Source organism: Enhydra lutris, unplaced genomic scaffold, assembly GCF_002288905.1.
Source record: "Enhydra lutris kenyoni isolate GAN:26980312 unplaced genomic scaffold, ASM228890v2 scaffoldscaffold1, whole genome shotgun sequence".
Lineage (NCBI taxonomy): Eukaryota > Metazoa > Chordata > Mammalia > Carnivora > Mustelidae > Enhydra > Enhydra lutris.
In genome coordinates, this window is record NW_019154085.1 from 48,015,627 (window position 1) to 48,031,764 (window position 16,138).

The window sequence follows — 16,138 nt, forward strand, 5'->3', positions numbered from 1 at the left end:
TGTTGTCAGGAGAGACTAGATGCTCGTTCATCACAGAGTAGAAACGGCCCCACCGTGGACCTGCCTGCCTGGGCGGTGTGAAGGGCCTTCTGAAGTGTTCTGATGGGGAAAGTGAGAAGGAGAAAGCACCTGAGGTCTCTGCTCTTTCTCACACTCAGCTCCGCTGTCATCTGTGAAGGGTGATGGTTGTAGGCTGATGACGAAGTCCTCTCATGCAACCCACAGGCAGAGCCTCCTCTTTCTTGGACACAAGCTTCTGTTCAGAATCAGTCATGCTACAGGTAAACATGTGCTATCCTGTGATTTTCGCGGAGCTGCAAGGTGATTTTTGAAATGGACTTAGAATCTAGCCAGGGTTCAAGTCTTATATGCACACGGCTTAATATGAAGGGAGACCCATCTCTGACAGGAAGATAGTCAAATCCTGCAAAGAATACAGTGTGAGGTCTGTACAAGCTTCGCCAGTAGCTCTTGCCCCTGAACTTCCCTGTCTGCGGGGTCCAGCCCTTGTGCTGCCAGAGCTGGTCCCCGCTCCTGACCTTCCCTACCGAGGCCGGAGTCCCCGACGGCCTTCCCTAGCCATGGCCCCCGCAGTGGGAGGCTGTGACCACCCCCCCCCGTCACACTCAGCATCCCAGTCACAGAGAATCTGGTAGACGAGTGGGGTGGAACCCTTGAGTTCCTGGGCAGGTGAGAGGCAGGGACTGTCCTTTGGGGTCAATGTGCTCCTTGTGTTGGGTCAGCAGAATGGGCTCTGGGCACCTTCAAAACGAGCCGAGGTCGATTTCCACACATGGTGCATGTAGTTGTGCGTGAGTGTGTGTGTGTGTGTGTGAGAGAGAGAGAGAGAGAGAGAGAGAGAGAGACGGGCTCACACAGACAGGACCCTGTACCAACCACTGCTCCCTCGAGGGAGGAAGAGGCAGGGGAATCAGTCAGATACAGAAGAGCTTTAGCAATTAACACAAATGAAGAACTCTGGGCTGTAAGATCAAGAAAATCAAAGACTCCGGTTTCTGAGTCCGAATGAGATGATGGGTCTAACCCAACCTCGTGTAGTTGGTCGTCCTTCACGGTATGTAGAGTCAGACCGTGTGCTGCCCACTGGGAACTCACGCCACAGGGAAGGTCTCTCAGGTCTCAGTCAGCCTGGGAGAGGGGTGGCAAGTTCAGGATGTCTAGTTGAGGTTCTTAAAATATTATTTGGGCTTTGTTGTAAAAAAGAGAAGATTGTATCTTTTCAAAATTAGTTATATTTTTCTCTGAGTCCATAAAGATAAAATTTAACTTAGAAAAGAACACCGCATGAAAGTAAAAAGTGGACGTTTTCTGAATTTCTCAATGAAATTAAATCAAAGATAGTGTTTCCAAAGACGGTCAAACGTTCTCGTGGTGATGGAGGATCAGCATGTGGGGTCTGCGCAGCTGGTATGCTCCACCCCTGGTGTGTGTGGAGCAGGAGCCAAGGCGTGAACACCACACATACACCGAGGACGCACTTCTAGACTGACAAAAACCAGGAGCATTTTCCTGTGAGACGGACCTTTCCTCCCTGCCCCTCCTCATGAGCTTGTGCGTTGAGAGCTCACCGCCACGCCGGCTGTGGAATAAAACGTGCTAGATTTGCTTGACTCAGAAAGAGCCATAAACAAGTGAAGCAGGTAAAAAACCCCGAAACACTTCCTGACCCAAATCCAAAGAGAAGAGGATCAGGGGGACGTGACCCGGAGTGACCACTCTGGAACCAGTCTGGTTGTGCCTCGGAGCCACTTTCCTGCCGTCCGAGAGCAGAAGTGACTCGGGCCTACCCAAGGCCACAAGAGTGTCCACGATGACGTTACTCATAGTACACCAAAATGGAAACAGCCCTGCTTGCCCAGTGGCCTTCGAGCACACAAGTCAACAGTGGAAACCACATGGAAATTTTAAAATTCCTCCATACAAATGACGTAGATGAATCTGGGGCATGATGTTGAGCAAAATCAGCCAGTGGCACTGGTGGGCTCCGTGGCTGGCTGCAGCGTGTTGCATGGGAAGGCTGTGGCTCAGCGGGCTCCGAGGCTGACCACAGCATGTTGTGTGGGAAAGCTGTGGCTTAGTGGGCTCTGTGGCTGGCCATGGCGAAGAGTGCATGTTGCGTGGGGAACAGCAAGAAACAGAGGGACCACGTGTGGCTTTCATGGACTCTTATGAGGGAGACAGTTACTCCAAAGGGCTCCCAGCTCCTACTGTTAATAACCAGATGTTGGGGGCAGATGTGTGAAGACGTCTTAAATAGATATTTTAGGGAAAAAAGATGATGGGATTGAAAACGTGCACCAGAACATAGCCAGGTAGCGCACACATGTTTGCTGAATAAACGGAGAACGGGTTGCTTTTCTTACAGCAAATCAGTGAGGAAGGTTGCTTATGTCTGGCTCGCATCAGCATGATAGACGGTGGGCCTGAGCCCGGTTACATCTGGGAAACACGGCCTCGGCCCCAAGACGGCCGCTGCCAACCCCATGTGGGCAGTAAGGGTGGGATGGCCGACCTGCCGGCTCCTGCGAGCATGACCATGGTGCCTTAGTCACAGAGACGAAATCCATAAACTCCCACAAATCTACCTGGGTCCTTCTGAGCATAACATGCAAGCATGTATTCAGACTGGAAGTGACAGAGTGAGTGTCGAGGGCTGAGGTCGCTCGTCAGTGAGCATGGCCTCCCAAGAATGGGTCTAGGGTTTGTGCTGTCAGAAGCTCCATTGCACAGTGTTTCCTCTGGTCTCTGGCAGCCTCCATGTGGGCTCACTTACGAGAAGGAAGTCAATTAATTCACAGCCTTGCTGGGAAGTAGAGAGGTCCTGACCTTGCCCCTTGTTCTTCACAACCACACATGTCCGGGGGCACCTTCTGGAGCTTACTGCTGTGTTCGGCCTCTCACCTGGAGGAAGCAGGTGCCCACACCTGCACAGTACAGAGTGGGAAGGGTGTTGGGGGGATGCTGGCCCCGCTCCTCACTCGCTCCTCTCTGCGTGCTAAGGAGGGGCCTCCGTGATGTCCAGGGACAGAGTCACAGGCCCCAGGACGTCTGAGGGCTATGCACACCTCGGCAGTCAGGGAGAAGAACATGTGCAGGCAGCATCTCTGTGTGCAAGTCCCACCAGGACCAGCCTCCTGAGCCTCGAGGCAAGAGCCCTGGCTTGATTCCCACCCTGCTTGGGGCTGGGAGGACGTGTGTGCAGCTGTGGCACGTACAGCTTCCTCTTTGCAGTCCCCTAGTGCACATACACCCAGGACACTCTGTATCCCAGGCTTCCCTCCGGCAGAACCCCCGCAGCTCTGGGAAAGCAGCTCTTTGCCCCGGTAGGACCTCCTCTCCTGCAAGCCATCAGGGGCAGGGGGGTGAGGGGGACACCCCACATGGACAGTTTTTGCAGACGCTCTGTTTTCTGCTTATAGGAAGGAAGGCAGTACACGTTCACAGCTCCAGAAAGTATTCCAGAAGTGGCATTTTATGGGAGAAATTCACAAATCAAGTGCAGTCATAATTTTCCAAATTTGCACAACTTCATGCAGTAAAAACATTAGAAATAGAAACAGCTAGACCAGCGGTTTCTGAACAGAAAGGGGATTTGAATTCTTCTCAAAGTGAGGCTGGGTCTGGAGGCATGCTGGGCATGGGTCCAGACCCCTGAGGACTCAGGGCTCCATGCAGACCAGGCCGGCCACGCAGCCTCGATCAGCACGTGTCACTGCTAAGAGGGTGGTTGTGGCCACAGCAGGTATCAGGTGGAATGACAGCTGTAGGGCTGGCTGGACACAGACCATGAGTCAGAGGAGGAGCTGCCACAGGCGGCTGAGACTGTGAGAGGAGGGAGGAATGCAGAGGAGGGAGAGCCTCAGGTGGGGCAGGATTGCTTCAGCCGACTCAGAGAAAAGGGTCCTGCCAGCAGATACCCACGCTGCCCGTGTGCTCACCCCACAAACACACATACATGCACCTGTGTGCTCACAGTCACACCTGCTCACACCACAAATACACACACTACACACACACTGTCACACCTGCTCACACCATCAAAACACACACATGCACCTGTGTGCTCAGTCACACCTGCTCACACCATCAATACCACACACACATGCACCTGTGTGCTCACAGTCACACCTGCTCACACCATCAATACCACACACATGCCTTTGTGCTCACAGTCACACCTGCTCACACCACAAACACACACACATGCACCTGTGTGCTCACAGTCACACCTGCTCACACCACAAACACACACTACACACACACTCACTGTGACACCTGCTCACATAATTAAACATGCAAATATTAGGCAAACACCAAGGTAGCTTCTACAACATAATCATTTCACTTAATTATTAAATTTATTCAAAACTATGCACCATTCCCATTATAAATACAGAAAATTCAATCACTTGAAAGGGGTGTGTGTTTGGAGAGCCCAGCAATATTAGGTCAGTTTGAATAAACAGCATCACTTCTTGTTAAATGAACACGTTACACTCAACAAACTACTTACATGTTTCATGTTGTTTTCATGAGAGAATGGATACAGGTGAGAATTTCCCCAAAGAGGCCACTGGTGGCAGTTTCCTACTGGACCTCCCATGGCAGTGAGATGCTGACCGTTTTACTCAGAAACCAAGAGGCCTCAGGGTGTGTAGATCCCTACAGCACTTTCCTGTACGAAATCTGAACTTACATCCATAGATTTTAGGAATTATTTGGGCCACCAAGATTAAATTCTTTTACAGAAACACTCAGATCTCTCTCAGAAGATACAGCTACTGTATGCTTCTGGAACTTACACTAAAAAAATAGGAAAAACAAATTCACAATGTCTGATAAAATTTAATGTTTTATTCCATTTAAAGGACGATGCAAAATACCTGACAATTTGAGACCGTCACACAATTTTAATGATAAGAATTATTGCTAACACCATGTAAGGCTACTAGCAACCTCTGGAAATCACTTTCATTTGGGAGATGAGTCCATTGTGCTCTGAAGTATTGGAGAACGTGGAAATCGCTGCGGGGCTGTGAGCCGTGGCGGGCAGTGCTGCGAGTGCGAAAGAGAAAGCACGTGTCCTCACCCTCTCTCCTCACCGGTTCCTCACACACGCATGTTTTCTCTTAGCTAGAATCACTTTTGCACCAAGAAATAATGTATTCACTTGATAGGATGAGCTCTTTTGTTGCTGAACATGAAGGCATCTTCACTAAGACATGGCGACAATAATCTCAAGGGCACAGTGGTCCCTCCACAGTGTAGACATTCCAGGAACCAGCCTGGGAGTATCCTGCAGCACAGACCCCAGCAGCAAATACACACTTCGAGCTCTGGGGAGAAAAGCCCCAAGTGTTGATATTCAGTGATCTCACCCAGAAACTCACAAAATATAAAAACAGTGTTTTAACATCAGTATTTTAAATAACAATGGAGAAAAGCTATTTGATTTGTATCATGACCAGTAAAAACATCATACAATGAAATGTATTTTCTTTCCAAAGAGAAATAATCCATCTCTGATTTCAACTGCAACATTAAAACACCCCAAGTTGTACATTCTACTATGAGCACACTGCGAGACAATGTCTGTACCTCAATTTAAAAATGCTTTCTTGTTGGAACTGCTAGCCATCATCTGAGCTTTGCGCGAGCAGTTATCTTTTTGCTGGTGCTGGTTCTTGGCCCGAAGCTGGAGGTGGCTGAAGGCCGGGGGGCTGTGGCAGTTTCCTAAAACAGGACGACAACCAAGTTTTCCACATCAACTGACGGACGATTTCCTGGCAGTAGGCTGGGCGGTTTGATGGCCTTTCACCCACAGGAGAACCTCTTTCAAGATTGGATTCCATCCTCTCGGACGTGGTGCTGCTGGGTCAACTATGTTTATGTGATGCTCTAAATCCTTGTCCCCACAACAACCTCCACAGCATCTTCACTGGGAATAGCTTCCATCGCAAGAAACCACTTTTTTTGCTCGCCCACATGAAGCAACCCTTCTCTGTTCAAGTCTGGAGTGCGCGCCACATGTACAACTGCCAGATTGCGGTTCAGTCCCGTCTTCAGGCTCCACTTCCGGTTCTAGGTTCTTCTGTTTCTACCACACCTACAGGTGCTTCTCCACCTTCCTGAAGGCTTAACCTTCCACTTGTAAAAAACATACATATACACAACATGAGGAATGCCTGTGCCTGCCGGTGATTTGCTCGACATCTGATGTCCTTGGCCCCATTTTTCAAGCCACACATTGTCTGCCTCTTAGGGTCCCAGTGCCCTCTGGTATTTTAGCTGAGGTGGCAGACAATGCTGAGCTTTTCTCCAGCCCATGGCCATGACCCTGGAAAGCAGAAGCCCCAACCCACTGTGTTCTGAGAATTGCTGGCACTAAGGTGAGATCCATGCTGCCCCCTTTCTCTCTGGGACACAGACCCACCAAAGTCCTTCTTGGTGACTGACAGCTGATGCCCGTCCCCACTGATCAGTCACAGCCACCCATGCGTCAACCACACTTTGGTACTGCTCCTCTCCTGCTCCCAGATCCCTGTACCAGCTTGAGCAACAGGACCTCCCCAAGGGCAGGCACCCTCGGGAACATTCTCCAGTGGTGCCCCTTTGGGCCAGCCTTGTTCTTCTGTGTCTCCCGTCAGGGCCTGTAAGCTGTGCTCACTTCTCCCACCACAGAAATTCCTCTGTGCCTCATCTTGGAGGAAAGCCACACATACTAATCTTTTTGAAGAAAGTCTGTCCAGTCTTAGTCAAGATTTATTTTTTAATTGGGCATTACAAAAAATTACTTTTAATATTAAATATGGATCTAAACATAAGATCTCATTTTCCTATGTATTTTTTTCTGCAAAATTGCCTCTTATTTCTCAATTTCCCTTTTTCTTTTCTTTCCCAAGAGTGAATGCTAGTTTTTTTTTGTTTGTTTTTCTGTTTTTGTTCAAAGATCACCTAAGGGTGATTATAATTATACATTCTTGAATCTCAGCTTGCTTATGTTGTGTCTCATATTTGTTGATAGTTTTGTTGTATAAATGATTCCCATTCCAAAGTCATTATTCCTCAAAATTTTAAAGCACACTGTTGTCTTTTTGGCCCATCTTCTGATAAGATGTCTGACTTTTCCTCTCCAGGTTATTTTTATAGGTTATAATTGTAGCTTATTTAGGCAGAAAATTTTGAAAACTTCTCTTTAACTTAGAACTCAGATGGTCATATTTTTAAATATTATTTTGTTTTTATTGTTTGTTTTTGTTTTTGTTTTTCATTTCTCGGCATTAGGAATAATCAACCTAAACCCTCACGTTCTTTAGTTTCTGGTAAATTTTCTCACGAGTTTCTCAGATCTGAGGACTGAGATCACATCTTCTGGCAGGGGTACTGGGGTGTTGACTAGCAGATATAAGATATAGCTTCCCCCCAAAGACCAGCAGGGTCTGACTTCAAACCTCCCCACCCCCAGGAAACCATGCAGGAGGAGGGTCTCTCATCCTACCTGCCCTGGAACAAGCCCAAGTTTTACCCACTCCCCACGTGCACACGGCCGGTTAGAAGAACCCTGGGCATTGGGAGGCTGCAGAGACCCTGATAAATATGCTCACTTTTGCCTTTGGATGCACACTCACCCCTTGCTGCCAGCTTCTGTGGGTTTCTCTGACTTTCCCATCAACTCTACTATACATTTAAACTGATTATCAAATGTTCTGTCCAGGCATTCCAGCACTCCACAGAAACCCAACACACTGCTTCCCTGATACCACCTCCTTCCACTCAGATGTCTGTCTTCATACCAACAGTGCCTGTGCTTAAGTCCATGGACGAGTGTTTTGTGTTGAGTGTGCAGGGAAATCTGTGTGTGCAGGGTGGCTGTACGTACTAGTAACAGGATGGCAACCTCTGCTCCTCCATGTCTCATACTCCCAAGTAAACGGCATAGACCACAGATGAGATTTTCCGTGTTCCTTAGTAGATCCTCCCACTTCCCCTCATCACACTCACAACACTGAAACACATCACAGCCACCATCACTACCATCATCACCATCACCATCATCATCATCACCATCATCATCTTCACCATAATCACAATCACCACCATCATCATCAGTCATCATCACCACCACCATAATCAACACCATCATCACAATCCTCACCAACATCACCATCATCACCATCACCATCACTACCATCATCATCATTATCATCGCCACCATCATCATCATCATCATCATCATCATCGTCATCACCATGGTCATCACCATCATCAGTCATCATTATCACCACTCTCATCATCACCACCATCATCACCATCATCACCATTACCATCATCATCACCATCACCACCATCATCATTATCACCACCACCATCTTCACCATCATCATGATCACTGCCATCATCATCAGTCATCATCACCATCACCATAATCAACACCATCACCACGATCATCACCAACACCACCATTATCATCACCATCATCACCATCACCACATCATCATTATCATCATCATCACCATCATCAATTTCGTCATGATCATCACCATCATCACTACTTCTCTTTGAAACACCATATTTACCTTAGCTTCTCTTTTTTAAGATTTTGCTTATTCATTTGAGAGAGAGTCAGAGACAGAAAGAGCACAAGCAGGGGGAGAGGTAGAGAGAGAGAGAGAGAAGGAGACTCCCTGCTGAGCTGGGAGCCTGACATGGGGCTTGATCCCTGGAGATCATGACCTGAGCTGAAAGCAGATGCTTAACCATCTGAGCCACCGAGGTGCCCCTTACCTTAGCTTCTACTGGTTACTTTGTATGTTGAAAATCAACTAATTTAAGTGGATTACTATTTTTGAATACTTCAGGTAGCATCTGACTAAGATCTGAGAGGTGATACATAGTGTTTTGATCAAATCGCTATAGTATTAGCTCAAAGAATAATTAAACTGCCTCTTCAGCAATTCTGGAAGTATCTGTTTTGGGGTGAAACATAGGACAACATGGAGAAGCCAATATGAGGATCTCCAAACACATGAACAGCTTATAAGTGATATGTTCAAGGTCCAGCCATTGGGATGATGGCCAAACCTAAGGTTCACACAGATTCCAGATATTATTTGTCAATCTCTTTAACAGTTCTCAAAAAAGAAAATGCACACTATAAAACCTTTCTCAATGTATAAAATCAGAGAATGAATCAAGTAAGGAAACTGACAGTTAAAGATTTCCCAAAACTACTTAATAAATGTAATTTTTGAAGAGAGATGTATATAAATAATTAGCGTGTTTTAATCTAATAAAACTTCCCTTTAAAACCACATTTGCAAATCCTATAATTTCCAGAAATAAAACCTCTTGGAATTGGAAGCTATTACATCTTATTCTAATGGCAATCAAGTAATTGTATATGTTCACACACTCATACATGCATAGGTGTGGATATTTTTTTCTTTTATTTTGGGATTTAAAATTGTGGAGATAGTTTTCAACTAATGACCTGTTCTATTAAATAGGTGTGGAATTTTACCATTCCACAGCCAGTAATGTAAAACTACTGAAAATGACAAGTGTCTCCTGCTTCCATCACTCTCAGATCATTTTGCCAAAAGTGCTCCCCAATGGGAGCATGGAGGGGGCCACCTCCTTCCATGTCCCTTCCTGGTTTCACTGTTTACAGTTTGGTTTTCTCACACACAGTGGTAAGAAACTATTATGAAAAACTACAACCAACTGAACATGCTGTGGCTCAGAAACTGGATTTACTGCAAACCTCCAAGGGCTATAGAAATAGGTTGTAAAACCTGCATACAGATCTCTTGTTACTGCTAAACACTGGAATTTCATTTACCAGATAAAAGAAATTGAACACCGACATTTAAGCAAGAAATGACATGTTGGATATATGAATCTAGAACAAAAGATATCCTTACTTATGCAATATCATATCATGTTAGACCAGGTCATACCCCTGAGTGATGTGTGTACATACATGTATGCACATGCATGTGCCTGTGTGCATGTGTGTGAATATATCCACTCACACACATACACTCATGTTGCAGTTATTTTAAATGTTATTCAACCAAAATGACCAGAGCTATCAAACTTCCTTTTTCTCCCCAAAAAACATCTTCCTCTGGGAAGCAGTCAGTCAAATGACAATGCCCTCAAGTGGCTCTGAAGAGCTGAGTACAGATGTCACAGCCATCAAGCAACCCCTCTAAGAAGTGGGAGAACAGGCCAAAAGTCAGCCATGTTTTTGTTTTTCTGAAATGCACCCAGACTGGAAGGAAAATTACTTAGCTCTTATTTCCTGAGTGAGGAAATGCCTCTTCAATCATTTCACATTCAACATGCATTTTTGATCTGAGGGAAAATGAGTCAATTCAAACTCATTTGATACTTGACTTTGTACAATATAAACAAATAGTCTCTATTCCTCTGAATTTGTTCTGCTTTAAAGGAACAACAAAATCTAAATTTAACATTTCCTATTAAATACAATTCAAAGACTACATATACTACTATTCAATGTCTTTTTATTAGTTAGAAAATCATTCTCTTACAGTGTAATTCTAAAACTTTATCACAGAAATACTTGCTTAACCAGTGGTCTTTATATTTTATTAGAGTATTTTCCCAAGCTCTAGTTAATTCCCTAAATATTCTATAACATGCACTTTATGATAGATTCACTAATCATATTTTCAAAAAGAAACAAAAGTGGAGTCTGATCTACCAAGCATAGAAAGCTAATAAAAAAAGTCAATAAAAATATGAAGATATTTATAATAAAGTCATTGATTGGATAAATTAAACCATTGAAAACTGAGATACCACCTTACACCAGTTAGAATGGCCAAAATTAACAAGACAGTAAACAAGTGTTGGAGAGGATGTGGAGAAAGGGGAACCCTCTTACACTGTTATGGGAATGCACATTGGTGCAGCCACTTTGGAAAAGTGAAGATTCCTTAAGAAAATAAAAATAGATCTACTCTATGACCCTGTAATTGCATTGCTGGGTATTTACCCCAAAGATACAGATGTAGTGAAAAGAAGGGCCATCTGTACCCCAATGTTCATAGCAGCAATGGCTATAGTCGCCAAACTGTGGAAAGAGCCAAGATGCTCTTCACCAGATGAATGGATAAAGAAGATGTGGTCCATATATACAATGGAGTATTATGCCTTCATCAGAAAGAATGAGTACCCAACTTTTGTATCAACATGGTTGGGACTGGAGGAGATTATGCTGAGTGAAATAAGTCAAGCAGAGAGAGTCAATTATCATATGGTTTCAATTACTTATGGAGCATAAGGAATAACACAGAGGACACTGGGAGAAGGAGAGATGTGAGTTGGGGGAAATAGGAGGGGGAGATGAACCATGAGAGACTGTGGACTCTGAGAAACAAACTGAGGACTTTGGAGAGGAGGGTAGTTGGGGGTGGGGTTGGGAGGGCCTGGCGGTGGGTATTCAGGAGGGCACATATTGCATGGAGCACTGGGTGTGGTGCATAAACAATGGATCTTGGAACACTGAAAAAATTAAATTAAATTAAAAGAAACTACTAATCCACCAGTTCCAATATGGGCAAGATGTGGAGATTGTTTCTGGAAGCTGAAGACTTTATAATTACTTTTTGAACATTTTCAGAAACTGGGGGCTCAGTGCTTATTCTTCTACTGGGGGAAGATTCATGGGGCTTCATGGGATCTTGAAACTGCTCTGTAAGGTCCATGTTCACAGGTGTCTACACTTCCAAAAGAGCAGCAGAAAATAAATTCCAGGATAATAGTGGGTGCCTGAACCCAATTTCTTTGCACAAACACATATACACACAAACTAGAAGATGACCAAGAATTACAGGCATAGCCACATTTGACTCATGCCACGTGTATAGACAACACGTGACACATGTGCCATGTGTTTCAAGTTAAGCTAATAGATAAGTGAATGGGAAGAGATTCCAGTGGTATTCTTACTGTGTGTGGGGGCAGAGTAGGGAGGAGGGACCTAAGATCCTCTAGAGAAAGTGGAGAAGAAAATGGAGAACAGATCCAACAACAAAAAGAAAACCACCACCTGCAAGAGAAGTGCAGTGCAAATTGCTAAAACCTTTACACAAGGTGGAGATTTGGACATTTAGAGCACCAGGGAAACAGCTTGGGGTGAGCAGGACTGAGGACTGGGGATGACAATTCAGGGGAGAAGGAGGTGACTGGAAGAAGAAGCTGCTTCTTGGCACCAGAATTGTGAGAAAACAGAAGGAAGAGGATAAATCATGCACAGTATTTTGCAGAAGATGGGACAAGGCACACCATGGTGACCCTTTCTCCTCTCATCTTATCACCACCAACAGTGACATCCATTACAAATTTAAACTTAATCTTACTACCTAAAGAGGGCATTTATGGACTAAGATCCTGTCTACAAGATCCCCAGGCATAAGAACAATCAGATCAAATCCATGCCAACAACTGAGAAGAAAATGTTAAATGAGGATGAAAACATTTCAGCAAATGAATACCTCTACCCACCAGAATAAAAGCCAACCACAGAGTCCAGAAAAGTTTTGATGCAATACCCCAAACTAAATTAAAGATCCTAAATCCTCAAACAGAAATCTGTACATAGAAAAGAGTCTAATTCAAAAAAAAAAAAAAAAAAAAAGAAAAGAAAAAAGAAAAAAGAGTCTAATTCAGAAATTTTATAAGAATAAAAATGGGCAATATAAAAGAAATCCAATGAATAGTGATTGCATTGAGAAAAAATATATAGAAAGAAAAATACAAGACTGTTTTGTCAATGTAGACACATCTACAAGATGTTTATAAAAATTTTAATAAAATTTTAATAAAGGACATTGAAGAACTACAGAAATACAATCAAATGAATGAAAATAAGATTTTAAAAAGTAAAACTATCCAGAGAAAAAGTGACTAAAATATAAGGTAGAAAAAGAAAATTAGAATCTATCTATTACTTATCTATCATCTATCTATCTATCTATCTATCTATCATTTCTGAAAAATAAAAATGTAAAACAATGGATGTTAATCCATTTTAAATTTCTGGAAATAAGGGGAAAAAAACCCACCTAAATCTTCATTTTGAAAGGACCTTCCATGTAAGGACCCAGGATAGATTCAAAACATATTCTCCATAAATAATTAGAATGAAATGTAGCATAAAAAGGCAGGGCCTCTAGATAAAATTGACCACTTAGAAAAGTAGGAAAATTAGACTGATGTCAAATTCTTATGAGCTGTGGAACAGCATGTTCAAGAAGCACATGGAAAGGAAATGAAAGCTGAGGATTTTGTACTCAGCCCAGTTATCCTCCAAGTACAAGTTTGTAGAAAATCTGTTCAATGCTCATGTTCCTGTGATACAGGGCACAAAGCCCTTCCCCTGGAATCTACTATGAAAGCAGCTCTCTGAGCATGATCTTGGAGACCCTCAGGGGTCCATGATGCCAAAGCATTTATATAAAAATATTAAGATGCCTTCCATTTATTTATTCTAATTTTCTCAGAGTATACCACAGTTTTCCAGAGGATTGATGAAATATCCAAAAGTATCTTAAAAAGCTATCAAAATACCCCTCCTCTTCCCACTGACATATTTTTGGAGGCTAGCTTTTCTTCATAAACACCCACTGGAACAAGGACAACAAAAATCTCAAGCTAAATGCAAGAGATGAGAGAACCTAGCTGTTTTCCATAAAGCCCTATATTAAAATTTGCGAAAGTATAAAACTAAGTTACTTTACTATTTTTATGTTTTGAAAATGTGTTTATTGTCTATTAAATATTTACTGTTAACATGTAATTTGTTTCTTTTTGTTATTTTTAAATGTATTAATTACATATCTTAACTATTAATAGCACTAACCTATATAAACAAAAGTTCATTGTGACCCTCATAATATGAGCATAAAGGCATCCTGAGCCAAAAATATGAGAGCAACTCTACTAGGCTTATCCAATCTACAAATGATTGGGAACACTTTAGGACAAAGACTAAGTGGAAGATAGTTAATGGATTTAGTTCTAGATAAGAAATTGAAACCAACATGGAAATATGGATGAAAGGATAGCATACAAATATTGTATGTTCTAAGAAAATAGAAAGAATGCAAGAAAAATATGGGAATATAAGAGAGAAGGAAGTAGGAGAATATCATTGATTATAGTACTGATAATAGATACTACTGAAAACTTACCTACCAGACTGTGAAAATTGTAAGACATCACAAAAGATGTCATTACAAAGGAAACTAGTAGAGCAAAAGACAGAACCTCCTAAGTACCTATAGAAATAATAATAATAATAATAATAAAAGAGCAAACAAAACAAATCTCAGGGAGTAAAATCATATTAAATATACATAAAAAACATAATAATTATATAACATAAAAATGGCACAAAACATATCAGCCATACCAATATGTATGGGCTTAACACGATTATTATACAGAAAAAAAAAATAAGATATTGAATTCAGTTACTAAAGCAAATCTCAATCCAATACGAGCACAATAAACACATCTAAAACAACATAGTTTAGAAGGACTAGGAGTGGATGGTGGGCAGACGTGTGTTGACAAAAACATGAAGAGTGCCCAAGTGGCCCTAATAATGGACAGGGTTGAATTCAAGGCCAAAGCATTCCATAAAACAAAGATCATTCTATAACAACAACCTCAAAAGTCATAACAAAATTCACAACAGCTATAAATGGCCAGCACCAAGTGACACAACCAAACACATAAAATGGAGATCATGGCTAGTGTAAGGGGAAACAGAAACATGAATAATAGATTTTAAAACATCACTCTGAGAACAAGATAAAAAAATAAGTAAAATACAAAAAATATATATAGTATGATCTTCAAATAAATAAAAAACTATCCAGATAGAAAAGATTATTCTCTTAGCCACATAAGGAACATCCACAAAAACCGGTCATATAATTGGTCACAAAAGTATCAGTAAATATCATAAAACAGGGATATTATGGATATCATTCTCTGATCATGATGCAACAAAACAATACTTCCAGTTGGAGAACCTAAGACCTTCCATTAAGCAATTTTTATATAAATGAGGAAATAGAAACATAATATGAGAATTTGTGAAAAATCATAATAATGGAAACACTATATTGGATAGATTCTGTGCAGAACAGCAAAAATAGGTCAGAGGAAATTCCATAGCCTTAAACATTGGTCTATTACATAAAAGAATGAAAATGAATAAAATCCTCTACTCAAGCATTTAGTCAAGAAACCATCATTCAAGCCAAACAAAACATAAGGAGATAAATAACAGAATAAAAACTATTAGATAACAGGAAAGGAGTTAATTGAATTAATAAATTAAAACCCCGGGTCTTTGAAAAAATAAGCATAATAAACCACCAGACAAATAAAGGAGAAAAGATGAAAGATAGTACAAAATACAAAATTAGAATGACATTGAAAAAGATCCATAAAGGGAGGAGCAAGATGGGGGAGGAGCAGGAGACCTAAATGTCATCTGGTCTCAGGAGTTCAGCTAGATAGTTATCAAACCATTCTGAACACCTACAAACCCAACAGGAGATAGAGAATAAAGAAGGAGATGATGGAGAATAAAGAAGCTGAGAAAAAGAGAGACAAACAACTACTGGACCACAAGGGGAGAATTTGAGAGACAAGTCATATCATAAGATGAAACAATATTAGAATAATTGGGTTTCCAGAAGAAGAAGAAAGAGAGAGAGGGGCTGAAGGTATATTGGAGCAAATTATAGCAGAGAATTTCTCCTATTTGGGGAAGGGAACAAGCATCAAAATCCAGGAGGCACAGAGAACCCTCCTCATAATCAGTAAAAATAGGGCCACACTCCACCATCTAATAGTAATGCTTACAAGTCTCAGTGACAAAGAGAAAATCCTGAAAGCAGCTCGGGACAAGAGGTCTGTAACATACAGTGGTAGAAATATTAGATTGGCAGTATACTAATCCACAGAGACCTGGCAGGCCAGAAGAGACTGTCATGATATATTCAGAGCACTAAATGAAAAAAATATGCAGCTAAGAATATTATATCCAGCTAGGCTGTCATTGAAA

General features: G+C 42.2%; 1 protein-coding gene across 1 annotated transcript in view; it reads right to left on the reverse strand.

Annotated features, from left to right (window-relative positions):
* The window catches only part of LOC111140088 (contactin-associated protein-like 4), a 99,411-nt gene extending 90,906 nt beyond the window's left edge, over positions 1-8,505 (reverse strand). The window contains exon 1 of the mRNA XM_022492490.1: positions 8,397-8,505. Within this exon, the coding sequence (XP_022348198.1) occupies positions 8,397-8,505 (109 nt within the window). The remainder of the gene's footprint in view (positions 1-8,396) is intronic.
* Positions 8,506-16,138: the final 7,633 nt, after the last annotated feature.